Source organism: Macaca mulatta, chromosome 10, assembly GCF_049350105.2.
Source record: "Macaca mulatta isolate MMU2019108-1 chromosome 10, T2T-MMU8v2.0, whole genome shotgun sequence".
Classification (NCBI taxonomy): Eukaryota; Metazoa; Chordata; class Mammalia; order Primates; family Cercopithecidae; genus Macaca; species Macaca mulatta.
This window is the reverse complement of record NC_133415.1, coordinates 21,121,823-21,149,629: the sequence shown is the minus strand read 5'-3', so window position 1 is coordinate 21,149,629 and position 27,807 is coordinate 21,121,823. Positions and strand designations below refer to the sequence as shown.

General features: G+C 50.2%; 1 protein-coding gene and 1 non-coding gene across 9 annotated transcripts; both read left to right on the top strand.

The window, feature by feature from the left end:
* Positions 1-68: 68 nt before the first annotated feature.
* Positions 69-27,789, top strand: SEC14L2 (SEC14 like lipid binding 2). 8 transcript variants are annotated; one of them, XM_077950069.1, is made up of 13 exons: positions 69-231; positions 808-927; positions 2,447-2,522; positions 9,341-9,384; positions 10,110-10,169; positions 10,433-10,621; positions 12,198-12,293; positions 12,435-12,495; positions 13,597-13,680; positions 18,724-18,830; positions 18,913-19,052; positions 19,200-19,369; positions 25,505-27,789. In XM_077950069.1, exons 4-13 carry the CDS (start codon positions 9,373-9,375, stop codon positions 25,633-25,635), a joined length of 1,050 nt encoding a protein of 349 aa, XP_077806195.1. In that variant the 5' UTR covers positions 69-231; positions 808-927; positions 2,447-2,522; positions 9,341-9,372; the 3' UTR covers positions 25,636-27,789. The 8 variants fall into 8 exon arrangements, with proteins under 8 accessions (XP_077806195.1, XP_077806196.1, XP_015005633.1 ...); XM_077950070.1 differs by having other exon boundaries at positions 622-927; XM_015150147.3 differs by lacking the exon at positions 808-927.
* LOC114670652 (U6 spliceosomal RNA) lies at positions 23,954-24,057 on the top strand. The gene has a single exon (XR_003720350.2). It is a non-coding gene; the product is annotated as a U6 spliceosomal RNA (small nuclear RNA).
* Positions 27,790-27,807: the final 18 nt, after the last annotated feature.

Sequence of the window (27,807 nt, the reverse complement as noted above, 5' to 3'; positions counted from 1 at the left end):
CGCTCCCTACCCCGCCCCTCGGGATCCTTTAAGAGGCGGGGCTTGGCTGCCAGCTCCGCGGCCCGGGCAAAAGGCTGGGACTTTACCCCGGGTGGCGGCGAGGACGAGTCTGTGCTCCATCAGCTGCCGCACCCGCCGCCTCCCGCCCCCAAACCCCATCCCTGCGGTTGAGCCACGATGAGCGGCAGAGTCGGGGATCTGAGCCCCAAGCAGAAGGAGGCACTGGCCAAGGTGAGCCCTAGCCCTGGCCCGGGCTCCCGCCCCGGGCTGTGGCCCTCGCCCTCCTGCGGCAGCGAGAAGGGACGGGGCTGGTGGGGGCCGAGGGTCCGTGGCGGGCGGCAGCGGGAGCAGAGGCGGCTGCCCCAGCCTGGCCTGCGCCCCGGATGGCTCCTTCCTCCCTCTGCCACCCTCAAGATCCCAGGAAGTTTGGCCACCCCCCGCCCAAGCTCCAAGCAGCCGTGGCAGTGCCACCTGGGAAGAAGTGGTTGCTTGTGAGTCCCCAGAGGCCGCTGAGCGCACAAAGGCAACATTCATCCTTGGGACTGGCAGCCGGGCCCTGGGGCAGGGGCAGGGGCAGGGGCCCAAGTTTTCTCCCATTTCCGGGAGGCTTTCTTCTTGCAGGGGCAGTGGCACGATGGAAAGGGCTCTGGATAGCTCCTTGGGAGACTTGGATAGCTCCTGCCCCAGCACCAAGCCGCTGTGAGACCTTGGGCAAAACCCTGCCCTTCTCTTTGCTCCTTGATGCCATGGAATGAGGAGGTTGGACCAGATGATGTTGAAGGGAACACCTCCACGTGTGAATTCCAGGCTCCCCCCATGACGCACTGGGTTGGGGTTAGTTTGAACTGAGACCAGCCGTCCCGTCTTGCATCCCAGACCCCTGCCTGGCTCAGGACTTAAGGTTTATGCTCCTCAGAAGGCAAGAAGGTGAGCCTGGCTTTGCCTTGGCACCTGTGACAAGGAGGGGGCAACAGTTTGAGGGCTGGACCTTTCTCTTCACCAACTAAATCTCTTCTCTGTCACTCCTGGGGAGTGAGGAGGTCGGCTGTTCTCTGGGCAAGAGCCGATTGGGTCTGGCCCCAAGATTTGGAGGCTCCACAGCTGGGGAGTTTTCCATGGCTGGGAAAGGTGGGGCGGGGGGCAGATGTCTCCTGCCACTGACAGCAGTGGGGAGGCACCAGCTCCATGAAGGCTTTGTCCCAGGCTGGGCCTCCCCCATCCCAGGAAGTCTGGACAGGGAGGCTTCAGATTTTACTGCTGACTCGCAGGAGAGGTCAGACAGAGAAGGGATTAGGTGGTGATTAAACTGGAGAGCAGGGGCTGGTTAGGGTCCTTTTTTTTTGTTTTGTTTTATTTATTTATTTATTTATTTATTTATTTATTTATTTATTTTTGTTTTGGTTAGGGTCCTTAGAGAGGGGTAGCTTCATGCCTGCAGTTTGGAGGAGCAGTTTCCCTGGAGCATTGGGAGCTGCTTTGTGGGGTGGGGGGGTCTGAGTCCCTGGCCGACCTAGGCAAGGGGCAGAGGTGGCCAGTCCTCGTTAGTCTCCTCTAGGACTGCCCTGTAGGTCAGTGGCCAGGGAAAGGTCAATGGCTGGGAGCAAGAGGCTCAGGGAGGGCATATGGGGGCCCGCTCACCTACCAGGGAGTGAGAGGTTGGAGGTAGGTGTGGCTGTCCCTTGAGGTCAGTGTCCACCTCCTTTGTTTGGCACTGCCTGCATTTTCCCATTTCCTGGCTTCCCCTATTGGAACCGTTCCCTCCACCTGAGTTGCCCGCCTCCCTCCCCCTGATGCCTTCGAAGTCCTCCAAGCCCAGCACAAATGCCAAGTTTTATAGGAAGCGATGTGAGACCACCTCTTTCTTCCCTCTGCTCCCCAGCAAACTCCTCACCATTCCATGGGGCAGAAGACCATGGTGGAAAGAGCATGTGCTCTGGACTCAGAGAGACCTGGGTTTGCAACCCAGCTCTGCGAATGACTAGCTGTTTGACCTTGAGCATGTTACTTAGCCTCTCTGAGCTTTAATTCCTTCATCTGTAGAATGGGGACAATACTTCTACAGGTTGTGAGTGAGGAGTATATAAGCTACAGTGCCAGGATCAGCGCTGGGTGACAGGGAATGCTTGGTAAACTGACAGTCTTTACTGTAGTCCGTACCAGAGTGCCTACTATCACGATTAGCTGGGAACACATCTGCCTGCCCCCAGACTGGTGTGTGGGAGCCCTTGTTGTGGGGCAGGGGCAGTGTCTCACTCCTTTCCCACCTCCTGCCCTGCTACCTGGCACCCCCTGACAAGAGAGTACTCCAGGCAGGATGAGTGCCCAGGTAGTGTCTGCAGAGTTGAACCATGTTAAAGAGGGGTCCAGCAAAGACCTCAGTGGAGAGTCCTGGGCAGAGGGCAGTCAGGGTGGGCCCTACCACTCACCCCGATGCCTCTCCCTACAGTTTCGGGAGAATGTCCAGGATGTGCTGCCGGCCCTGCCAAATCCAGATGACTATTTTCTCCTGCGTTGGCTCCGAGGTGAGGGAAGAGGGGCTGCGGGAGGCTGCGGCAGGGGCCTGTTCTGGGCAACAGAATGGCACCCTCTGAAAACCCTGCCCCTGGCAATTGGGGCATCTGGAGTGTCCAACCTTTAGCGCCAAAAAGCCCTTGACAATGACATAAGCTCAACCTTCCTAGTGGATAAAGACACTGAGGCTCAGAGAGGTGAAGTGACTTGCTCCAAGCCACACAGTGAGCGAGTTGCAAGCAGAGAAAAGGGGAGAGTCCAGGTCGGCTGACCCTTGGCCCACAGCCTTTTCCATCCACTCGAGAAATCTGCTCTGCTGAGGGAGTTGGGGAAATGGGCTGAAGAAAAAGTGAGAAAGGCCCCAGCCATGTGGGTGGTCAGAGACAGAGCCGAGTGTAGAACCAGAGTCCTGGCCCCTGCTATGCCCTGGTGTGATGGCAGATCCCTACAGACCACAGTTTAGGCAACTTGAGGGAGGGACAGAGTGCATGGGGAACCTGAGGGGCACAGCCTGACCTAGGGTGACAAGAGTCTCCTCAAACCACCACCAGGCTCTAGAGCCCAGGTCCTGGTTCCAGCTCTTCCCTGGCCTGGCTGTGGTGCCTGGTTCAGAGTAAACAGTTCCCTAGGATCCTCCTCTGGAAGAGCAGGACAAAACCTGCCTGCTGCCAGACGTGGCATGACAGAGCTCTGCATGTGGTGCTGAAATGCACACATTTCTACTGGCATGAGGGTCAAATTCAGCCCGGTTCCCCAATCCCTGAGATGTTTCCATTCTTTCCCCTCCTCTCCTCTCCTGTGATTCAGGTCATGTGCCACCCTCCCTGATTCTTCTGACACTTTTTTTTCCCCCTCTATATAGAAATTTTATTAACAGACATAGAAATAATAAACAAAATTCCACTATGGCCAGGTACGGTGGCTCACGCCTGTAATCACAGCAGTTTAGGAGGCTAGGTGGGCAAATCACTTGAGGCCAGGACTTTGAGACCAGCTTGGCCAACATGGTGAAACTCTTATCTCCACTGAAAAATACAAAAATTAGCTGGGTGTGGTGGCAGGCGTCTGTAATCCCAGCTACTCAGGAGGCTGAGGTGGGAGGGTCGCTTGAACCCGGGAGGCAGAGGTTGCAGTGAGCTGAGATTATGCCACTGCACTCCAGCCTGGGTGACAGAGCAAGACTCCATCTCAAAAAGTAGGCTGGGCACAGTGGCTCATGCCTGTAATCCCAGCACTTTCAGAGGCCGAGGTGGGCGGATCACGAGGTCAGGAGTTTGAGATCAGCCTGGCCAATATGGTGAAACCCCGTCTCTACTAAAAATACAAAAAAATTAATGGAGGTGGGCCGGGCACGGTGGATCACGCCTGTAATCCCAGCACTTTGGGAGGCCAAGGCAGGCGGATCACAAGGTCAGGATATTGAGACCATCCTGGCTAACATGGTGAAACCCTGTCTGTACTAAATATACAAAAATTAGCCAGGTGTAGTGGCGGGCGGCTGTAGTCTCAGCTACTTCAGAGGCCGAGGCAGGAGAATGGCGTGAACCCGGGAGGCGGAGCTTGCAGTGAGCCAAGATCGCGCCACTGCACTCCAGCCTGGGAGACACAAATTTGAGATTCCGTCTCAAAAAAAAAAAAAATTAGCAGAGGTGGAGGTTGCAGTGAGCCAAGGTTGTGTCACTGCTCTCCAGCCCGGGTGACAGAGTGAGACTCTGTCTCACTACTTTTTTTTTAAGTAGAGACCTGGGTTTCACCTTGGCCAGGCTGGTCTCAAACTCCTGGCCTCAAGTGATTCGCCTGCCTCGGCCTCCCAAAGTGCTTGCATCACAGGTGTGAGCCACTATGTCCAATCAGAAAATTCCACTATGTTCTAGCAGAGCTTAAGTTGTGGTGTAGAATCATATCCTAAAATATTAAAGTACAAATTATGCCCTATTATTTTAATTTTAATTATTATTATTTTTTTGAGATAGGGTCTCACTCTGCTGCCCAGGCAGTGGGCATGATCATAGGTCACTGCTGCTTTGAACTCCTGGTCTCAAGTGATTTATTTATTTATTTATCTATTTATTTAAAGATGGAGTCTTGCTCTGTTGCCCAGGCTGGAGTGCAATGGTGCAATCTCGGCTCACTGCCACCTCCATCTCCCAGGTTCAAGTGAATCTCCTGCCTCAGCCTCCTGAGTACGTGGGATTATAGGCTCCCACCACCACGCTGGCTAATTTTTGTATTTTTAGTAGAGACAGGGTTTCACCATGTTGGCCAGGCTGGTCTCGAATTTCTGACCTCAGGTGATCTGCCCACCTCAGCCTCCCAAAGTGCTAGGATTACAGGCGTGAGCCACCGCACTTGGCCGTTATTTTTATTTATTTATTTTTTTTTTTTTTTTAAACGGAGTCTCACTCTGTCACCCAGGCTGGACTGCAATGGTGCGATCTCAGCTTACTGCAACCTCCGCCTCTCAGGTTCCAGCGATTCTCCTGCCTCAGCCTCCCAAGTAGCTGGGATTACAGGCACATGCCACCACGCCCAGCTAATTTTTTTTTTGTATCTTTAGTAGAGACAGGGTTTCACCATGTTGGCCAGCCTGGTCTCGAATTCCTGACCTCACGATCCGCCCGCCTTGGCCTATTTTTATTTTTGAAACAGGGTCTTGCTGGCCTCAAACTCCTGGGCTCAAGTGATCCTCCCACTTAGCTTCCTGAGTAGCTTGGATTACAGGTACACACCACTGTGACTGGCCCTATTATTTCTTTATGGACACATAAAGACATGCACATGCACACCCTAGGAGTCTGGGGGCAGGTGAAGAAATGTATTTTCCTTTTCTTTCCAGAAATTTCATAGAGCTGGCATGCTCCTGAGAGGCTGCCTGTAAACATCTGAGAGCAGATGCATCCAGGAGCCTCTGGAAGTGTCACTTGCCCCTTTCCCCAAAAAAGCTTCCATCCCATCCCCCTACCCCAGTCTACCGCCCAGAGAGGGTGGAGGGGCAGTGTGGGGGCGGCAATGGAATCAGTCCAGGCTGGAGGAAATTTTGGCCCAGCATTTGCTGAAGGGCTGCAGCTAGAAGCAGGTGGGTGGAGAGAGTGGGAAGATAGTAGCCTTCTTAAAGGGCCAGTTGCAAAACGATCCAGCAGACTAGGGAGCTGCTGTTCCGGGGAGAAGCATGGTTTCTGAGAGCCATTGAACAGCAATAACAGCTCTCTTACTGAGGCAGGGGCCAGTGAGGGGTCCTGGCAGCTGGTCTGTCGATTCCTGGGGAGCCTCATACTTCAGGCACAACCTACCCCCTCACAGTGGCGGTCATTCAAAGAGCGTGGTCATTCTCATTTGCCAGATGAGAAAACAGGCTCAGATTGGGGAAAGGACTTACCTGAAGTTACACAGTTAATGTGAAGCAGAATCAGGGCAGAAACCTAGGGCTCCAGCCTCCAGGCCAGTATCCTTTCCAGGAAGCCACCCCTGCTCCTTAAAGCCAAGCTCAGCTTCTTACAACAGAGGAAGTGTCTCCTCTGCATTTCATTTGTGCCTCACATTTCCCGGGCAGGAGCTCAGGCCTGGTCAGAACCTAATATGAATCTCAATTGGTTTTTTTGTTTGTTTGTTTGTTTTGTCCTTAAAAAAACACAAAACCCAAAAATTAACAACAAAAAACCAAGGCCTGGCATAGTGGCTCATGCCTGTAATCCCAGCACTTTGGGAGGCCAAGGTGGGAGGATCACCTAAGCTCAGGAATTCAAGACTAGCCTGGGCAACACAGCAAGACCCTGCCTCTACTTAAAAAAGAAAAAGAAAAATTAGCTGGGTGTGGTGGTGTGCACCTGTAGTCCCAGCTACTCAGGAGGCTGAGGTGGGAAGTTGCTTAATCCAGTAGTTTGAGACTATAGTGAGCTATAATTGCACAACTGCATTCCAACCTGGGCGACAGAGCAAGATTCTGTCTCAAAGAAAACAAACAGCCTTTTCTCTTTCTCTCCTTCAATCTGACAGAGACCTTTCAAAAAAGCCACACACCAGCAGAATGTCTGTCCCTAACCTAGGTGTGGGCTTGGGGCTCCTCTTCCTCCCTTTCTCCACTGAGGGCTTTAGTTTTCTGCTGGCTTCCAGGCGCGGAGAGCAGGTCCACAAGTCTCCTCTGCTTCCCCCTGACTAAGGCTGAGCTCTGGGCACCCCAGCAAGAAGGATCAGACAGCAGGATAAAACAAGGATGTGGTGGAGGCCCTGGGAGGAAGGCAGAGCCAGTCTGAGTCTCTGCGTTTTACAGGTCTAGGGAATGAATGAACCACCACCACCCCGACGGCTGTTCCTGAGCTGGGTTCTCGCAGTGCCCCAAGTCATGCTTTGAGTTGCCCCTGACCAGGTCAGCAGGAGCCTGGAGAAGCCTCAATCAGGCATGGGGAGGCCCCAGGTGTGGTACTGCCAGGAGCAGGTAGCAACTCTGGGAGAGCCCTCACAGAAGATGCTGGATGTTGGGCCTTGGCAGATAAGGGTTAACTGGATAGCCTCCCCACGATAAGGGGCTCACAGTTCGCCACCACTCCTGTTTCCTAGGAAGATAAGGGTTCTTCTCACAGTAGTGGTGTCCTTCCTATGGAAGATTCTCATTTTCATGGTCCAACTCCCCCATCTTGAGAGGACAGTGCCTTGCATCTTCCAAGTGTTTCTAGCTTATCAGATGATTTGGTCAGAGGTGCACAGGATCTCGTCCAAGGTCAAGCAGAGAAATGAAGAGCTGGGAAGCAAACCCAGAAGATATTCCTCTAAAAGCTGTCCCATGCTATCACGGCAGCACACGAAGAAGGATGGGATTCAATTCTGCCAGGATGTGTCTGGCACCTGTGATGCGTGTGGCGTTGGTCAAATCTCTTGAGCGAGCCTATGGGCCCGGGAGAAGGGACTGATTTTCGTAACAGCAGAGTCAGGGAATGTGCTCGGCACTCCCAGAGAGCGATGGTTAAGGGACCAGTGACAGTCCAGAGGGCAGCCTGTCTGGCCCAGGTTCCAGGGCTGTCAGCAGATCTAGATGCCAAATCCACAGAGGACATACAACTGAGAGGGACAGTTCATAGGTCAGATGGCAAAACTGATCAGAATCTGGATCTCAAAACTGTTTAAAGGATGGACTGAAGTTGACTGTAACATGAGGAAATTTGATAGGGAAGGATCTAAGGTCTCTCCTCTCCACGTATGCAATGGAGGCGTAGCAGTGGCACAGGTGAAAAGGATTGGGGGGGGGGTTCAGTGCCTATTAGCTCCACCTGAGTTAAGGGTGTGCCTGTTGACAAGAAAGTTCTTAGGCCGGGCACAGTGGCTCATGCAATCCCAGCACTCTGGGAGGCCCAGGCGGGTGAATCATCTGAGGTCAAGAGTTTGAGACCAGCCTGGCCAACATGGTGAAACCCCATCTCTACTAAAAATATAAAAATCAGCCAGGTGTGGTGGCACGTGCCTGTAATCACAGCTACTCAGGAGGCTGAGGCAGGAGAATCGCTTGAACCTGGGAGGCAGAGGTTGCAGTGAGCTGAGATCGCACCATTGTACTCCAGCCTGGGAGACAAGAGTGAAACTCTGTCTCAAAAAAATAAAAATAAAAAATGAAATAAAAGAAAAAGAAGGTTATTAGACAACACCTGGGGCTCTGTGTGGCTCTTAAGAGCACACTCTGAGGGGGCCCTGGAAAACTGGAAAACATTCAAAGGGAAGTTATTTGCATGGACTTGAGACCAAGCTGTGGGGCTTGGTAAAGGCTCCAAGGATGGGCAGCATGATGGTAGGGGAGATGCAGGGTGACAGCACAGAATTTTCCAGTCTTAGAAGTGTTGTCATGTGGCTAAGGAGGCGATCCTAATCTCGGAGTATCTCTGAAATGAATCTCAGCTCAGTATATCATGACAGCTGAGTGCAAATTGCAGCTATGATTACCTGGGAGTAAGTGGCCTTGGGGGTCAGTGAGGTCTTTGTGTTCAAGCTGGAGCAGGACAACTTTTGGGGCATCATGCATAAAGAGGTGACCCAGGTGAAACTGAATTCTGAAACTTGTCAGGAGCCCTGGGAGGCAGACCCTTTGTGTGGCTTTAGGGAACGTGTGGGCCCTTTGAGGACAGGACAAGGTTGGGTGGAGGCTCATCAACTCCTCTATCCCACCGGGCTGTTCTGCCAGCTCTGCCACAGATTACAGGGGCAGCTATATTCATCTTTGTTTTTTGTTTTTCTTGGGCCGGGATCTTGCTCTGTCACCCAGGCTGGAGTATAGTGGTGAGTTCTCAGCTCACGGCAATCCTCCCACCTCAGCCTCCCAAGTAGCTGGGACTACAGGCACATGCCACTACCTGTGGCTAATTTGTTTTTGTTTTTGTTTTGGAGAGACGAGGTCTCACTGTATTGCCCAGGCTGGTATGTTCATCTTTGAACCATGGTGTCAAGGTCTCAAGATTGGATGTGAGACTGTGGAAGAGATAAAGTTTGCCTGTGTAAGGGGGAAGGCCGAATGATAAAAGGATCCAGGGTTCATTTTCGCTGAGAGGAGAGAAGACCTTTAAGTTGATTTTAACACTGGAGTAAAGCTCTTTTGACCCTGAAGTTACAATGGCTGCCCCCAGCTGCCCTGAACTTTGACCTGCTCTCCTCGCAAACCTGGGGCCTCTGGTGCCCCAGAAGCTCTCAGTAAAGGCTCTCATGTTAGCTTCTGCTTGTGGGATGGTCTGAAGGTTAGCTGGAGACATGACTGAGAGGAACTGGCCCTGTGATGGGAATATGGGAATCTCCCCATCCTTGGACACCCAGTCCTGCTAACCTAACCCTGACCAGAACTGTTTCCCTGTTACAGCGAGAAGCTTCGACCTGCAGAAGTCGGAGGCCATGCTCCGGAAGGTGAGACACGTTTGACTCTGAATCCCACTGTTGCCTCAGTTCCTCCCCATCAGAATCACTCCTTGCGTGGACTTCTTTTGCTGCACCTCCCATCCCGATCACAGCTTTTGGCTTTGAGTATCAGCTGACCACTGTTGCCTTATCCCTCTGGGACAAACTGCATTCCCTTCCCTGGCAACACAGGCTTTCATAGCTCTGGGCCAGGCAAGAATGGTAATCTGTTCTGCTAGGACCTCTAACACAGGCAGGGCCTTCTTTTCCATTCCTGCCTAATGCCTTCTGGTGACCACTTACGATCTGGTGGTCCATTCACATTGTTGCTTATTGCTACGTGCCTATTAAACCTCCCCCACCATCCCTGCTTTTTGTTTTCTTTTCTTTTTTTCTTTTTGGAGACAGAGTCTCGCTCTGTCACCCAGGCTCAGGCTGGAGTGCAGCAGTGGCACGATATCGATTCACTGCAGTCTCCACCTCCTGGGTTCAAGAGATTTCATGCCTCAGCCACCTGAGTAGCTGGGATTACAAGCGTGTGTCACCACAGCTGGCTAATTTTTCTATTTTTAGTAGGGACAGGATTTTGCCATGTTGGCCAGGCTGGTCTTGAACTCCTGGCCTCAAGTGATCCATCCACCGTGGCCTCCCAAATTGCTAGGATTACAGGTGTGAATCACCATGCCCAGTTGTCCATCCCTCCTTTTAAAAATTTCCCCATTGTGTCTTTGTAGCACGTGGAGTTCCGAAAGCAAAAGGACATTGACAACATCATTAGCTGGCAGCCTCCAGAGGTGAGCACAAATTATCCCACCTCATCCCTATGCTAGGCCTTTCAGACCCACAACCTGGGTCCTGGGTCCACTGGATTTGGATCCTTAGAGGAAAGGTCTGACAATGCCCACTGAGCCCTGATGGTCTCCAGAATGGGCATCTGTTGGTACCCAGGGGAGGGAGATAGAGAAAGATACTGATGAACCTGGAGTTCACTGACCCTGTGGTCCAGGCAAGGCACGGGTGCCTGCTGACCAGGCGGCTCCTCTGTGTCTTTGCCCAGGTGATCCAACAGTATCTGTCAGGGGGTATGTGTGGCTATGACATGGATGGCTGCCCAGTCTGGTACGACATAATTGGACCTCTGGATGCCAAGGGTCTGCTGTTCTCAGCCTCCAAACAGGACCTGCTCAGGACCAAGATGCGGGAGTGTGAGCTGCTTCTGCAGGAGTGTGCCCGTCAGACCACGAAGGTGAGTTGACCACAGTACAGGCATTCCAGCAGAAGCTGGGATGTCACACAGGAATATAAACACAGCTTCAGGGCCAAGGCCCAGAGTTTTTTGTTTTTTGTTTTTTAGTTTTTAAAACATTTTTAGTAGAGATGGGGTTTCGTCATGTTGGCCAGGCTGGTCTTGAACTCCTGACTTCAAGTGATCCACCCACCTCGGACTCCCAAAGTGCTGGGATTACAGGTGTGAGCCACTGGACCCGGCTGAGGGCCAGGCTTTGGGATTTCCTAGACCAGTGACATTTCCAAGTTTTAGAATATTCCCATATGTCTATTTTGCCATGTAGGGACTTTAAAACAATGATCATCTATTGTGGCCATCATTAACACCCAAAACTATAAGAATGGCAATAATCTCAGATTAAAAAGGAGTCTTTTAGGAGGTTGCAGTGAGCCAAGATCATGCCACTGCACTGCAGCCTGGGTGACAGAGTGAAACTCCATCTCAAAAAAACAAAACAAAACAAAAAAAACAGTCCTTTACATTGAATAAATTTAGCTTCATAAAAAACTCACTACGTTTTTGTTATTTTTCTCATTTATCTGGGGACCCAGTGAAATCTTATTGTGGACCAACCCATCCTTGAGCAAGTATTTGAGCACCACTGCTGCAGATGATCTCAGATTCTTGCTTCTCTAATTCTGTATTCAAAAAAGATAAGGATGGCTGGGTGTGGTGGCTCATGCCCGTAATCCCAGCACTTTGGGAGGTTGAGGTGGGCAGATTGAGCCCAGGAGTTCAAGACCAGCCTGGATAACATGTCAAGAGCCTGTCTCTGCAAAAAAAGTAAAAAATTAGCTGTGCATAGTGGCACATACCAGCTACTAGCGAGGCTGAGGTGGGATGATCACTTGAACTTGGGAGGTCGAGACTGCAGTGAGCCGTGATCGCACCACTGCACTCCAGCCTGGGCAACAGGGCTAGAACCCTGCATCAAAAAAGATAAGGATAGCTGATTCCCTTACTGAGAAAAAGGCTGAAGAACAAGCAGGAGCTGCCACTTCCCTCCTGCCCTCCTCTCAGCAGTTGTAAAGATCCAGTGAAATGATGCCATAAAGTCCAGGAACATTCCCACATTCATCTGCAAACGTTCACAGAGAGCCTACTGTGTGCAGAGACCCTGCGGAGCTGGGGATGCAGGAAGCATTAGACGTGGATGCACCCGAGGGTTCAGGGTGCACAGAACATCTGTGCTCGGGCGTTTAAGTGGCTCTATGGGTACCGTGCACAGAGCACACAGTGACTCAGGAAGTGGGAGGCCATCAGGCCAAACTGCAGAACCAAAGCCATCTCAGATGTCATCTAGATCCACCCAGTCATGTACTGGATAAGAACACAGAGACCTAAGCAGGAAGAATGACTCACCTAGGCCACAATTCTGGCCTGGGGTGATTATCTCAATTTGGAAAACTCTAGGTCCGGCCCTAACTAGCTCTGATTGCTCTATGGGTGCACAGTGCAATCATTTGCCTTGGACTGGAGTGGGCTTCTGAAGTAGGACAGCCTGACAAGACTTCCTGCTCTCTGTTCCCTGCAGTTGGGGAAGAAGGTGGAGACCGTCACCATAATTTATGACTGTGAGGGGCTTGGCCTCAAGCATCTCTGGAAGCCTGCTGTGGAGGCCTATGGAGAGGTGAGGGGCAGGGGTGAGGAGGAAGGGGGCAGAGGTAAGGGGAGGACTAGTGGGCCCCTCTGCTAGGCTGTCCTGTGGGATGGGTGAGGCGATGGGGGCAGATTCTGAGCCTGCTGGAATCAAGAGTGATTGTTTCCACAGTTTCTCTGCATGTTTGAGGAAAATTATCCCGAAACACTGAAGCGTCTTTTTGTTGTTAAAGGTAAGTTGGGAATTTCTTGTGATAAAGCCAGATGGAAAAGAGGGGTCAAAAATATGACTGGGGCAGATGGAGGGCCAAACAGTGAGCCAAAAGAGGGGTCTAAGGACATGTTCAGAAGACTGCTGCCCCTGCTAGTGTGCTGGCTCACGCCTGTAACCCTAGCACTTTGGGAGGCCGGGGCGGGAGGCTCTCTTGAGCCCAGGAGTTTGAGGCCAGCCTGGGTAACATAGCAAGACCTCATCTCTATAAAACAGTTAAGGAAATGAGCTGGGTATGGTGGTGCATGCCTGTAGTTCCAGTTTCTCAAAGCTGAGGCAAAAGCATTGCTTGAGCCCAGGAGTTTAAGCCTGCAGTGAGCTATGATTGTGCCACTGCACTCCAGCCTGGGTGACAGAGCAAGTCTCCGTCTCAGAAAAATAAAAATAGGGCTAGGCACAGTGGCTCACTCCTGTAATCCCAGCACTTTGGGAGTCTGAGGTGGGCAGATCACTTGAGGTCAGGAGTTCAAGACCAGCCTGGCCAACATAGCAAAACCCCATCTCTACTAAAAATATGAAAATTACCTAGGTGTGGTGGCCCACACCTGTAGTCCCAGCTACTCAGGTGGCTGAAGCACAAAAATCACTTGAACCCAGGAGCTGGAGGATGCAGTGAGCCAAGAGCTCACTGAGGCTGAGGCAAGGGCACTGCTTGAGCCCAGGAGTTGAAGACTGCAGTGAGCTAAGATTGTGCCACTGCACTCCAGCCTGGGTGACAGAGCAAGACAGTCTCAAAAAAATAAAATAAAAAGACTGCCTTTCACATATGCAGACTACTTTACAGCTCACAGAGCTTTCAGTATTTATGACCTCCTTTGAGCCACCCAGCCTGATGAGATAGGAAGAAACCATTTGATTATATCCACTCTACAGATGGGAAGGCTGGACCTCAAAGATGCCCATGCTGAGCTGCACACCCTGGGCTGCCTACGTGGGGTCCACAGCCCTCGTGAACATGTGGCCCAGCATGGGCTGCTGGGAGGGTAAAAGGTGCTGCAGAGGATGCTGCCAGGGACAGACTGGGCACTGCTCCCGGCCTCACATTATCTGGTCTCTGTTCCAGCCCCCAAACTGTTTCCTGTGGCCTATAACCTCATCAAACCCTTCCTGAGTGAGGACACTCGTAAGAAGATCATGGTCCTGGGAGGTAAGTGGTCCAGACTGTTCTCAACTCCAAAGGATGGGCTGTAGCCTAAATCGGGTCCAGCTTTAGGGGTGTGGCCGTAGCCACCATGGCGAAAGCTCCCCCTGCTAGTTTGGGAGCAGTGGGACCCAGGAGCAAGCTGGGGCAGAGCTAGTGTGTTCGTCTGTTTTCCTAAGAACTCTTTCTCTCAGACACTCTAGAAGCAAGCACTGGGCCCATTATTGTACATTCAAAGATGAATGAAACTCCAGTTCTTGCCCTCAAGGAACTTACAGTATAACAGGAGACAGAAGACCTTAGAAAGAGAGGCTGGGTGCAGTGGCTCGTGCCTATAATCCCAACACTGGGAGGCTGAGGTGAAAGGATCACTTGAGGCCAGAAGCTCAAGACCAGCCTGGGCAACAAAGCGAGACCCTATCTTTACTAAAAAATAAAAAATAGCTGGGCATAGTGGCGTGCACTTGTAGTCTTAGCTATTTGGAGGCTTAGGCAGGAGGATCCCTTGAGCCCAGGAGTTCAAGGTTGCAGTGAGCTATGATTGTGCCACTGCACTCCAGCCTGGGCAACGGAGCAAGACCCTGTTTTTTAAAAAAAGACCTAGAGAGAGAAAGCTATGATATAAACTAGAAAAGACAGTAGAATAGTCACAGAGAGGGTGCCACAGAGGTTGCAGGAGCAAGGTTGCTTTCAGTTGCGGAAAACTAGGAGCAGCTTCATTTGACAAGCACATAGTATGAGCCAGGCCCGAGCTAGTGCCAAGACTACAAAGATGAATAAGACAGAGTCCTGGCCGGGCACGGTGGCTCATGCCTGTAATCCCAGCACTTTGGGAGGCCGAGGCAGGCGGATCGCTTGAGCTCAGGAGTTCGAGACCAGCCTGGCCAACATGGTGAAACCCTGTCTCTGCTAAAAATAGAAAAATTAGCCAGGTGTCGTGGTGGGCACCTGTAATCCCAGCTACTTGGGAGGCTGAGGCAGGAGAATCGCTTGAACCCAGGAGGTGGAGGGTTGCAGTGAGCCGAGATTGCGTCACTGCACTCCAGCCTAGGCAACAGAGACTCCCTCTCAAAAAAAAAAAGGGGGGGGGGGTCCCTTGAAGGTCTTTTGGCCTCTCTGGGAAGGCAGACACAAACAAATCTGTCAGCATGCTATGGTAAATGTATGGAAGGGGAAACCACAAAGTGCATGGGAGCACTCAGCAGGAGCATTCACTCCACCTGAGCTAGGCAGGGGGTGATGCCTACCTAAGCTGCATGCTATGGAATAGTAAGAGTCTGCCAGATGGAGCAAGGCAGGAAGCTGCTTGGCAGAAAGAAGAGCATTGAACAAAGACCTTACATAGTATGGCAGAGGCAGCTGTTATAGAATGTAAGGCAGGGTATGGCAAGGTCTGAGGCTGGAGAGGGAACCAGGAGTCAGGCCCCAGAGAAGCCAGGGCACTAGGTTGAGAAGTGGGACATGACTCTACAGGCCACTGGGAATCAGAGGAGTTTTCAGCAGGGGAGTACTACAGATTTTAAACTGAGACACTGTACTAGCAAGATTGCGAAGGGTGCCAGTTTGCACACTGTTGCCACAGTCTATGCAAGAGGTATTGCAAGCCTGAATTGGGGCAGTGGCAATAGGGATACAGAGGAGAGGATGGATTTAAGAATTATTTAGGGCCGGGGCCGGGCGCAGTGGCTCATGCCTGTAATCCCAGCACTTTGGGAGGCTGAGGCGGGCAGATCATGAGGTCAGGAGATCGAGACCATCCTGGCTAACACGGTGAAACCCCATCTCTACTAAAAATACAAAAAAAAAAAATAGCCGGGCGTGGTGGCGGGCGCCTGTAGTCCCAGCTACTCGGGAGGCTGAGGCAGGAGAATGGCATGAACCCGGGAGGCGGAGCTTGCAGTGAGCGGAGATCATGCCACTGCATTCCAGCCTGGGCAACAGAGTGAGACTGAATAAAAAAAAAAAAAAAATTATTTAGGGCTGGGCACAGTGGCTTAGGACCATAATCCCAAACACTTTGTAAGTGTTTGGTGCCACTGCACTCCAGCCTGGGAGACAGGGCAAAACTCTGTCTCAAAAACAAACAAACAAACAAACAAAACAAAAAAAAAACCAAAAAAACTACTTATTTAGGAAGTAAAACAGCAGAACTCAATTGACTAGATGTAGGAAGTAAGGAAGAAAGAAATCTAGAATGAGCTCCTAGTGTCTGGCAGAGGTGACTGAAAGATGGTGATGATTAGTTCAACTGGGGAAAACAAAAAAGCTTGAAGTTGAGCCTAAGGAGTCTTGAGATATAAAAATGTTGGGAATACCTGAGTTTGAAGCTTAGGAGAAAACTCTGGTCTGGAGATTTGGGAATTATCAAATAACAGCAGCAGCTAAAACCTTGTCAGTACGTAAGAGTGCCTACAGAGGAACAGAGGTGGAACCCTGAGGAATATCCGAGCTCAAGAGCAGGCAGAGAAAGAGGAACCCACCAGGAAGACTGAGAAGAAGTGATTAATGAGGTTGGCAGAGAAGCAAGTCAACAGGGAATGGATATGCAGGGAAGTAGGGTTAACATCAGGGCACAAGGCAAAGTGTGACCCAAAACCCAGCAAAGCGGACACACAGGCATCAAGCCAGCCAAGGACAGGCAGGAGTTCAGTTTTGCTGAAGTGGAGTGGAGGGAGAAAAGGCTAGAGAGGTAGATTGGGCAGCCAGGTGTCGTGGCTCACACCTGTAATCCTAGCTACTCGGGAGGCTGAGGCAGGAGGACCATTTTGAGCACAAGGGTTTGAGACCAGCCTGGGAAACATAGTGAGACTCCATTTCAAAAACAAAACGAAAAGGTATATTGGGACAGGCTCATGAAAGGGTGAATGCCACCTATGGCACTGAACTTGGAGGGTAAGTAAGTGGGATACGGAAGGCTTCACAATGTTCACCTTTTGGTGACACATCATAAGTGGAGATTTTCCAAATGTTTGCTAGTAAGGCCCGGGGAGTGAAGTGAACTCATCAGGGAAGTGTAGGACTTCTGGGTTCCAGACTTAGCTCTGGCAGCAACAAGCTCAAGCTGTGTTTTTTTTTTTTTTTTAATTTAGGTCCCCACAAAAGCATTCTTCTTTCTTTTTTGAGGGAGTCTTGCTCTGTTGCTCAGGCTGGAGTGCAGTGGCGTGATCACGGCTCACTGCAGCCTCAACTTCCTGGGCTCAAATGATCGTCCCGCCTCAGTCTCCTGAGCAGCTGGGACTACAGCCAGCACACCCACCTAAATTTTTATTTTTGGTAGAGATGGTATCTCACTATGTTGCCCAGGTTGATCTTGAACTCCTGGGATAAAGCAATCCTCCTGCCTCGGCCTCCCAAAGCACTGGAATTACAGGCATGAGCCACTGCGCCCAGCTAGCTCTCTGCTTTTTGTTGCCTCAGTTATTCTCTCCGTAAGACGGGAAGAATCCTCCTGGCCTTATCCCAACTCTCCAGCTGGACTCGGGGAAGAACTATAAAAGCTGAGCAAGAGGTTTTTATGATTTTTGTTTTTTCTGCTGCTGCCACCCACCATGGGCATGAGACGGTTTGGTTTCCTGGCAGCAGAGCTGTGTAGGAGGTTCAGTCTGTTCCCCTACCCACACCTAAAACTCTTTCAACCAAACCTGCCTCAGGCTAGGAAGGTACAGGATCTTCAACAGAGGGGGGAAATTCACTTGGGCTGGTCACTGGAGCTTAGCAGTGCAGATTAAATCACCTCAAGACCACAGACACTGTGTTCTCAGGAGTTGCATGGTCTTTGTTCCCTAAAAATCTGAGGGCTGGCAGACTCTGGACAGTTTCTGTGGGTTTCCAGCTTGCATGACACTGGCTTGTACCCCAGGGCCTGGAGCTGCTGCCTATGTATGCTCTATACAGTAGGCATGGGCAGGTTTTAGTGTCAAAATATTGTACCTGGCTTGTATTTATGAATTTGGATTGGTGGAGAAGTGGTTCTCAGCACTGGCTGTGCTAGAGTCAAACTCTCCTAGACAGGAAAGAGCTTGGGTATTTAAAAAAAAAAAAAAAGAGCCAAATTACTGGTGGCTCAACAGCTGAAAACAATAGGAGCAGAAGTGAAATGGTGGCTGGGGTAAAGCCAAGGAATCCATTAAAGGGGTGACTCTACAGAAATGCATTTATTTATTAAGTCACGACTTAGCTGTAGGGGAAGGTGGGGGAAAGACGCACAGATCTGTCCTCACAATGTTCAGTCTAATCAGGACAGGGTATGTGCATTCAGGCCTTCCTGCCCGCCACACGTGCTGTTCCCTCTGCATGGAATGTCCTTCTCCCCTTTCTTTGTCCCCACCCTGCTGTACTTCAATGTATCACCTCCCTGGGGTAATAACATACTCTTACATGTGTAAGGCACTTTATGGTTTAAAAAGCCCTCTCGGCCAGGCGCAGTGGCTCATGCCTGTAATTCCAGTACTTTGAGAGGCCCTTGTGGGTGGATCATCTGAGGTCAGGGGTTTGAGACCAGCCTGGCCAACATGGTGAAACCCCGTCTCTACTAAAGATAGAAAAAATTAGCCAGGTGTTGTGGCAGGTGCCTATAGTCCCAGCTACTCAGGAGGCTGAGGCAGAAGAATCACTTGAACCCGGGAGGCGGAGGTTGCAGAGGTTGCAGTGAGCCAAGATTGCGCTACTGCATTCCAGCCTAGGCAACAGGTTGAGACTCTGTCTCAAAAAAAAAAAAAAAAAAAAAAAGTCTTCTCAAGTACTTAGTTCATTTCACTCCCACCATAACCAGGCAGGGCAAGAATAAGGTCACTTAGCTGTTCAGACACAATGAGGACAGGAACCAGGGTCTCGATTTCTGGCCTGGGGCAGAGCCATCCTCTGGCTCCTACTGAACCCCCTGCAGTATTATGCATGCACTGTGTGCTCCTAATGCAGGAATTTGAGGCGGGGTGTTGGGGGTGCGATGGATGGGTTTTTTCTGCCTCTTTAGTGTACACCACTAGGGTTATGGTGAAATCTTACCTAGTGTTGAGATACATCTCTATCCTTCCTTCCCTCTCCTGCCAGCAAATTGGAAGGAGGTTTTACTGAAACATATCAGCCCTGACCAGGTGCCTGTGGAGTATGGGGGTACCATGACTGACCCTGATGGAAACCCCAAGTGCAAATCCAAGGTATGAGCCGCCAGAGGCTGGAAGTGAACAGGGATGCCTGGCTCAAATGCATATTCCAGTTCACTCCATGCCATGCTTCTAGATCAACTATGGGGGTGACATCCCCAAGAAGTATTATGTGAGAGACCAGGTGAAACAGCAGTACGAACACAGCGTGCAGATTTCCCGTGGCTCCTCCCACCAAGTGGAGTATGAGATCCTCTTCCCTGGCTGTGTCCTCAGGTAGGGGCCTGGGCCCTTCCAGGAGACCCGAGCTTTCATCTATAGGTCCTGATAGGTGGGCTGGGATAGGAGAAGCCCTGGTGCCAGGACCCCGGAGAGGGCACACACAGACAGAATTATGTTATAAACTGGTGATGTCCCCTGCAGGTGGCAGTTTATGTCAGATGGAGCGGATGTTGGTTTTGGGATTTTCCTGAAGACCAAGATGGGGGAGAGGCAGCGGGCAGGAGAGATGACAGAGGTGCTGCCCAACCAGAGGTACAACTCCCACCTGGTCCCTGAAGATGGGACCCTCACCTGCAGTGATCCTGGCATCTGTAAGTATCTCTTACTTGGCAATGCCTTGAAGCCCCATGTCCAGCTTTCTGCCTGTGAGGTTCTTCTTCCTCCATGGATTTTTGGCTCTCAGAGTGTTAGAACTAGAAGTGGAATGCCATCAGTTCAACCCTCTCCTTGCTAGATGAAGAAATCTAGGCTTGGAGACTTGTTTATGGTGACCCAGCTGGTAAACAGCAGGGTGGTGGGACTTTGATCTCATACTCCCAGTTATGGGTGAGTCACAGTCCTAGGTGATCACAGGGGTTCAACACGTCTGCTTTCTGGTCCAGGTCTAACTGGGTCTGTGACTGGCCAGATATTTCTTGGGGATGCTCCTTTCCAGAGGTCACAGAGGCAGAACTGGCTGGGTGGGCATGGGATCACAAGGTAAGCGGACTGCTCAAAAGTCCAGCCTTCACTCCTGAGTTTCACTCCTCTCCCGGCTGACCAAAGAACAGATACAGATGATGAGCAGGCAATTTACACAAGAATATAAGAATGAGAAACAGACATCAGAAAAGGTGCTTAATCTCTCTTAACTTTGTAATACCGTTAAAATTCCCCTTGACTCAGCAATTCTACTTGTGAAAATTTATCCTACAGAAATACACAAATACACAAAGATATAGGAACAAGGATATTCCCGGCAGCCTGGGAAACTGGCAGTAAACCATATGACCATAATAAGGTCTGTTAATAAATTAGTCCATCCGTACAATGTTAAAGAGAATAAACTGACATGTAAAGTATCTGAGACATATTAAACAAATAAGCATGAAACACAGCATGTATGGTATGTACTCACTTTGGTTAAGGAAGTGTGTACACAGAAAATAATTCTGGGGAAATTTATGCTAACTCTAACAGTGGTTATCTCTGGGGTGATAGGATGTTTATGGAGGACTTTCATTTTTACAGTATTTCTGCAAATATATTTTATGATGACTATGTATTAATATTACATTTATAAGCAGAAAAACCATACCTACACCCCCCCCCAAACACCCACAATCAAATCTCCAGTTCTTTTTGTCAGAGCCAATGGAAAATCAATGAGAGCAAAGGCTTTATCATCAGAGCTGAGCTGGACTTGACTAAAGGCTAGCTCCATGGCCTTAGGCAAGTAACAAAACCTAAGTTTCGGTTTCCTGACTGCTACACTGGGGGTATCTCACAGGGATACCTGATGATTCAATGTGATAAGTTCTATGAGGCACTTAGCATAATGCCTGGCATAGAGCAAGCACTCAATGCACTGTAGTCACCACTATTATTGTTAGGACGAGGCCTGTGGGAGAAGGGCCATCCTGGAGACAATGCCGGGAGATGGGAGATGCCCTGTGCCCCATTTCTATGGCAGTACCACACTACCAGGAGATCTGAACTAGCCTCACAGATGTCTCGGCTGCTCTGCTTGTCCACACTGTCACCCAACCTGAGATTTTGCCTCCTTCCTCACATCCCAGGCATTCTTCATCTCCACCGCCCCCTCCTCACAGATGCTCTGTGGTACCATATAGCTCCTGGGGGAGGGGGAATATTCTTATTAGTGAGCAGCCAGGTCCTCGGGAAGAAGGCGTATACTGTGCGCTTCAGCAAGAACAAGGCTTAGCACCAGCTCAGACAATGTCACCCACAGAGGAGAAAGCACTTAATAGATATAAGCTTGAATTTTTTTGTCTGTTTCTTTGTTTTTAGTAGAGATTAGGTATCACTGTGTTGCCCAGGCTGGTCTCGAACTCCTGAGCTCCCAAAGTGCTGAGATTACCAGCATGAGCCACCATGCCCAGCCTTGAATTCTTTTTTTAACGGATGGGGAAGCTGGGGCATAGAGAAGGGATGTTCTCTGTCCCATAAAGTAGCTTGTGTAGACATCAAGACAGAAGACATCAGAGAATCCTAGAGTCCTGATCCAGAACCTCTTGGCCATTGACTGTCCTGGATGTGACAGAGTGTGGAATCCCAGACCAGGGAAGTAACTGACACAAGGTCACAGGGCCAGTAGGAGAGCCCCAAACCATTTTCTAGCATCTGTCCATTACCCCTGTATCTTCTCTTTAGTATCTGAAGGACACTGCCCAAGAAGGGAACATGAAACTTTTAACATAATCAGGTTGGGCTTGCAAACCGCCAAATTTATTTTAGCTCCTTCTGGATTTATTCCCAACCAGAACCTTTACCTGCCTGCAGGGCCTTGTCGGATCTGCTCCTTGCCCATTCCCAAGGGGAGCAGAGGCAGGCCACAGGATCCGTTCCCCCTTCCCAGGTATAAAGACAATGAAGTGGGAATCAGCTGTTACCCGGTGCCACACTAAGGTTAGATGTGAGCCCAGAGAGAACCCAGTATTAGCTTGCAAGTTCATGTGCAGGAGGGCAATGCCCTTGGAGAACCAGGAGACCCCTGGAAAGCAGAACAGTCATCCAGTGGAGAAATTAAAACTGTGCCAGCCTCCAATGGCAAGAGCACATTAACCTTCCCCATGCTTCTCTGGTCCTTATCCCAGTGCACTAAATTACCGAGGAGGAGAACCAAATTTTGAATTGATTTCACTTTTGTTTCCTCACCTAATATTTACCAAGGGCCTAATGAGTATAGAATACTCAACTAGGAATAAAAAGATTCCCAGAGAAAGATCTGGACTTTGTCCACTAGAAGTGCACAATGTGGTCAGAAGACTGGAAACACTGTAGAAAGGGTCAGCAGTGCTGTGGTGAAAACAGCCCAGCCAGGCACCAGGAGGCCTGGTTTCTGAGTCCAGCTTTGCCAATAACTCTTCCAGTGTTTTCAGCAAGTGTCTCTATTAGGTTGGTTTTCCTTCTCCTTAAAATGACAGAAGTGATGGCCGGGCGTGGTGGCTCATGCCTGTAATGCCAGCATTTTGGGAGGTCAAGCCAGGTGGATCGAGGCCAGGAGTTCGAGACCAGTCTGGCCAACATGGCAAAACCCCGTCTCTACTAAAAAATACAAAAATAAGCTGAGTGTGGTGGCACATGCTGGTGATCCCAGTTATTTGGCATAAGAATTGCTTGAACCCGGGAGGTGGAGGTTGCAGTGAGCCAAGACTGCACCACTGCACTCCAACCTGGGTGACAGAGAGAGACTCTGTTTCAAAACAACAACAACAACAACAAAAAGAGAGGAGTAGACCAGAGCAGATTTTAATCTGGGGTCCCCCAGAGCAGTGGTTCTAAATCCTAAAGACCAAACACTTCCTCTTTACAGCAAATAGTGTCTAAAATGTCCCCTTTACTATTCTGAAGTGAAATTCAAAATACAGATATTCTGAATATTATATCCTGATAATATAACCTATCCTACCTACACACATAATTTAAAAATCAATATAACCTCCTATGGTAATAGAAAAGAGATATAAAAGGGAACTAATTTAGAATATATATTTTTTCAATACATAAATGAGAGGGTAAGGTTGTACCTTTCCCACTGGGAACCATGGCCCCAGAAGGTCTACGATGGGTTCCAGGAAATCTAAATTTTTTTTTTTTTTTTCTTTTCGAGACAGAGTTTCACTCTTGTTGCCCAGGCTGGAGTGTAATGGCTCGATCTTGGCTCATTGCAACCTCCGCCTCCCGGGCTCAAGCAATTCTCCTGCCTCAGCCTCCCAAGTAGCTGGGATTACAGGCATGGACCACCATGCCTGGCTAATTTTGTATTTTTAGTAGAGACGGGGTTTCTCCATGTTGGTTAGGCTGGTCTTGAACTCCCGACCTCAGGTGATCCACCTGCCTCAGCCTCCCAAAGTGTTGGGATTGCAGGCGTGAGCCCGGCCAAATTGTGTGCTTTCATCAGATTCTCAAGGGGCTCAGTTACCCAACTAAAGTTAAGGAGCCTTATCCTGGAGGGTGTCTGGGGGCTCTGTGAGTCTATGATTAGTGTCAAAATGAACCATGCGGACTCTGGAGCTGCAGTGACTCCACTTCCCTCAGGCCTGTGGCTCTCTGATCAACCCCTTTCTTGCTTCTGAGGCCAAGTATCTTGCTGGGCAGGGCCATTATCCACCTAGTACCTGGTCCAACCAATGCAAAGGACCTCTCCTCCAGCATGGTTGATTCTGGTTGCTAAGGCTCTATCATCGAGGACAGAGATGAAGCTTCACTCTTGCTAGAGGGACTATTGGCCCTGAAAGACCTCTAGTACAGAGAAAAAAATAGATGACTAACAGCTTACACCATGAGGAAAGAGTGGGTGGTGTGTCTACCCTTTGTCTAAACTATGCATTTTGTCCAGGGTCAGGAAAAGGTTAAGTCTTAGGATTAAATACAGAGTATTTTTTTTCTTGCTGGGAACAGTGAGAGAAGACCAGGGTAGGGATGGGGCAGAGCTAGTGTTTTTGTTTTCACATTCAGTTTTCCTGAAGGGGTGTTTGACTGAAATGGAACAACTTCTCAAAGGAACAGGGTTAGATTAAAAGCAGCCTGTTCCTCTGCCAAAGTGTGGAAGCTTTCTCTGCCAAGTGCATGCCCATTTTCTCTTTCCAGAGGAAACCACTGCTGATGTCTATTATCCTATCAAATATCTTCCATCTAGTAGCATTACGTTTCCATAATAAACAGGGCATACAGTGCTCGCTTCGTCAGCACATACACCAAAACTGAAACAATACAGAGATTAGTATGGCCACTGCGTGAGGATGACAATCAGATTATCTTAAATAAATACATAGAAAACAGGACATATACACATACATATATTCACAGGAATTGTCTGTCATTCACTGTATGTATGAAGGAATTCTCAAACTGTCAAACTCATCACAGGATTTGAGGAAACTTTCCCATTAGGACAAGCACCAAAGTGGTATCATCAGAGAATCTGGGAGTCTAAACAGACCAAGCGGTAAAGCCAAAAATATTTTTACGTATGTATTTACAAAAATGTTACAAACTGCTTACATACTGTTCTGCAACTTGCTTTTTTGGCCTCAGGACACATTGTGGACAGTTTCCTGTCACTTCTATGGAGCTAACCTCTTTTTTAAAAAAAATATATCAGTATTCTGTCATATGGATTACAATATAAAATTGTTGAAGCAATTCTCCTTTGATGAACTTTTGAGTTTTCCCAGTCTCTTATTAATACAAATAGGGATGCAACAAGCATCTTTGTCCATTTATCTTTTTGCAGGATAAATTCCTGGTTCAGAAAGTTTGCACATTTTACCTTTTGTCAAAAACTGAACAGGGCCAGGTTTTCCAGGGTCCAAGTCAGGCAGAACAAAGGCAGCAATGTGGACCAGACGGAAACTCCAGTTCTGTCATTTCCTCACTGTGTGGCACAAGAGTCACACCAACTCCTTTTTATCAGATATAAAACAAGACTACTGCTGAACTCATAGAGTTGGGGGGAAGAGTGAGATAACATATAGATTACCAACCCAGTGCTCAGACACACAGCTATTACTGTTTTTTTTTTTTTGTTTTTTTTTTGTTTTTGTTTTTTTTGAGACGGAGTCTCGCTCTGTCACCCAGGCTGGAGTGCAGTGGCCGGATCTCAGCTCACTGCAAGCTCCGCCTCCCGGGTTCACGCCATTCTCCTGCCTCAGCCTCCCGAGTAGCTGGGACTACAGGCGCCTGCCACCTCGCCCGGCTAAGTTTTTGTATTTTTAGTAGAGACGGGGTTTCACTGTGTTACCCAGGATGGTCTCGATCTCCTGACCTCGTGATCCGCCCGTCTTGGCCTCCCAAAGTGCTGGGATTACAGGCTTGAGCCACCGCGCCCGGCCTGGCTATTACTGTTATTATTACAACTGCTACTGCTGCTGCTAATTCTCCTCCCACCTTTCAAAGTTCAGTTCAAGCTCTTAACTCCTTTAAAAAGCATTTCACATGATTTCAGTCTACCAGGCCATCTTCTTCCAAGCTGGTCCAGACGAGATGGTCTCTGTCACTCATCTGGCACTTGACATGTTCTGCCTATTTTTCTCTCTCCATGAATGTCATGTCAACGCAGCTAAATTAAGATTCAGAAGGTCAAGGATCATTGCCTAGGCTACCTTCATCCCCATGACCTGCCACACTGCCTTGCTCAGTCAATAAACATCAACAAAAATCGCTATCCCCAAGCCCTTTGTCAGAACTGCCTGAATGTCTGTCTGGTTTCTGCCTCCCCTCAGATGTCCTGCGGTTTGACAACACCTACAGCTTCATTCATGCCAAGAAGGTCAATTTCACTGTGGAGGTCCTGCTTCCAGACAAAGCCTCAGAAGAGAAGATGAAACAGCTGGGGGCAGGCACCCCAAAATAACACCTTCTTCTGCAGCAGGCCTGGCCCCCTCAGTGTCTCCCCTGCCAATTTCTACCCCTTGTAGCAGTCATTTTCGCACAACCCTAAAGCCTAAAGAAACTGGGCTAGAGGATAGACCTCAGGAGCTTTCATTTCAGTTAGGCAGAGGAAGAGTGACTGGAGTGGGTCTCCTTGTCTCTCAAATACCTAAGGAGTCCCCAGGGGCTGGCCATTGTGATAGGATCTGTCTGTCCTGTAAAGTGTGCCAACTTCACCTGTCCAGGGACAGCGAAGCTAAGGGGTGGGGGGTACCACAGGGTGGCAGCAGGGAAAAAAATTAGAAAAGGGGGAAAGATTGGAACGTAACACTTCAGGGGAGTCAGCTGCCGGGGAGAAACTTGCTCCTAAATGAACACCTAAGTTTAGATCGCAATGAGAAGTAGCAGGGTAGCTGGTTGCTAGAGTTACGGTGGGGATCAGAAGCTCTTCCAAACTTTTTAGCACTGAGGCTGGGGTAACTTTTGGCTTTTCCCAGGTCTCAGGAGGTGGCCTGAGTCAGCACAGATCTTTCCACTTAGGGGTAGACAGGCTGGCCTCTCCCTCACTTTGAGACTTTAGCAACTCCTGGGCCACACAGCCTGCCTCTTTGATTACTAATGATTGGCAGTGACTCAGAGCTTCCTGGGACTTCGGGTACCCACCCGCTGTTCTCCATGCAAACAAAGCACAAGGGAAATGACCCCCAGGGATCACAGCTGCAGGGAGGGCCAGGGAGGTTAGGGGTGGGAGTGAATGCTAAAAGCAGATCTTCCAGTGCCCTTTTCAGTGCTACCGGCCTCTCACCAAACAGTCCTCCATGTGAGCAACCCCGAGGGAAAAGCTAAGTGGGATCAAGAGAGCAGCACTCGGAGAGGGTGCCCACCAACCCGCTTCCTGACTGACCTGAGCAAGGTCTTAGCAGTCCCACCTCTGTGGGAAGCATACAACGCGTGCAGGGAGTTCAGATGCCGGTCGGCGTAGCCAGGCCTGGAGGCCCCCCAGGCAGGAGGCCGCCCAAAGGCGGGGCCAGCGTCTCGCAGACCAGGGCCTGGGGGCGGCCACAGACGGCCTCGAAACCACAGCCCTTACCCCAATCCCACGAGCCCCGCCAACGAACCACAGGTGCTGGGCTGTACAGAACATGGGAAGGCGGCCCTAGACCTGGCGGGAACGCCTTTCCCTCAGAGCCAGGCCCCGGCCCCGGCCCCGCCTGGGAAGCTCATTTTGCGAAGCTGAGGGAGCTCGGGGCAAAGGCCGGGCTAACGCGGACCGGAAGGGGCCGAGGCTACACGGGCCTCTGCCAGACGGCTCAGGACATCCCGGCCTGGGTTTACAACGCTGTTAGGAAAATTAACCAGTGAATAAAACAACATTCAGTGTGCAGGGAGTGAAATTCAATGCCCACCGCTTGGCTCCTCGCTGCCTCTCACTCAAGAAGCCCAAACTTAGGCGGCCTAAGGGACCCAGCAGCTGCTTCACGCCAATAGGTTGGGCGCATGCGCAGAAATTCTCTTCGGCTCTAGCGTGAGCTTTCTCAAGGGGCCACGTCCAGCTTGCCTTTTGATTGGCCCAGTTGGTGGGGTGTCTTCCGCCATCTTTGATCAGGGCACTAAGAATGCTCCTGATCGTCTTCACAATGAGGGCGGAGGCCCCGCCCCGCCAGCTGCTCAGTACGTGCCGCGTAGCCCGTGCGAGCCAAGTGTGAGTCGGGGCGAGCGCCTGCGGGGCTAGCAGTGGGCCGAGAGTGAGAGGGCGGCGGAGGAGCAGCGATCACGTGGTTTTAGGGACTGTCTAATAATTCCACGCCAGCATTGCCGGTGTTTCAAGGGGCTGGGGACCGCTGAGTTCGCCACCAACTTTTCTCCGACGAACTACCCTCCCCAACCTACAAGCCCAGTTCCGCTTGAGGTAACTGCTGACGAGACTGTCCTATACAGCCCTACAAGACAGAGGCGCCTGGGGCTGAAAGCGGGGGGCCACAATAGGGAGCCAGTGTTATTCATTTTCCCTACCTTTGATGAAAATAAGAACTAATTCTTAATGAGGCCTACTGGGTATCACGCAATACCCGGTAACCCTGTGCTTACTATTATACTTTGGTTTGTTGCAAAGATTAAAGGAAATAAGCCGTGCAAAGCGCTTAAGAGCTTGGTA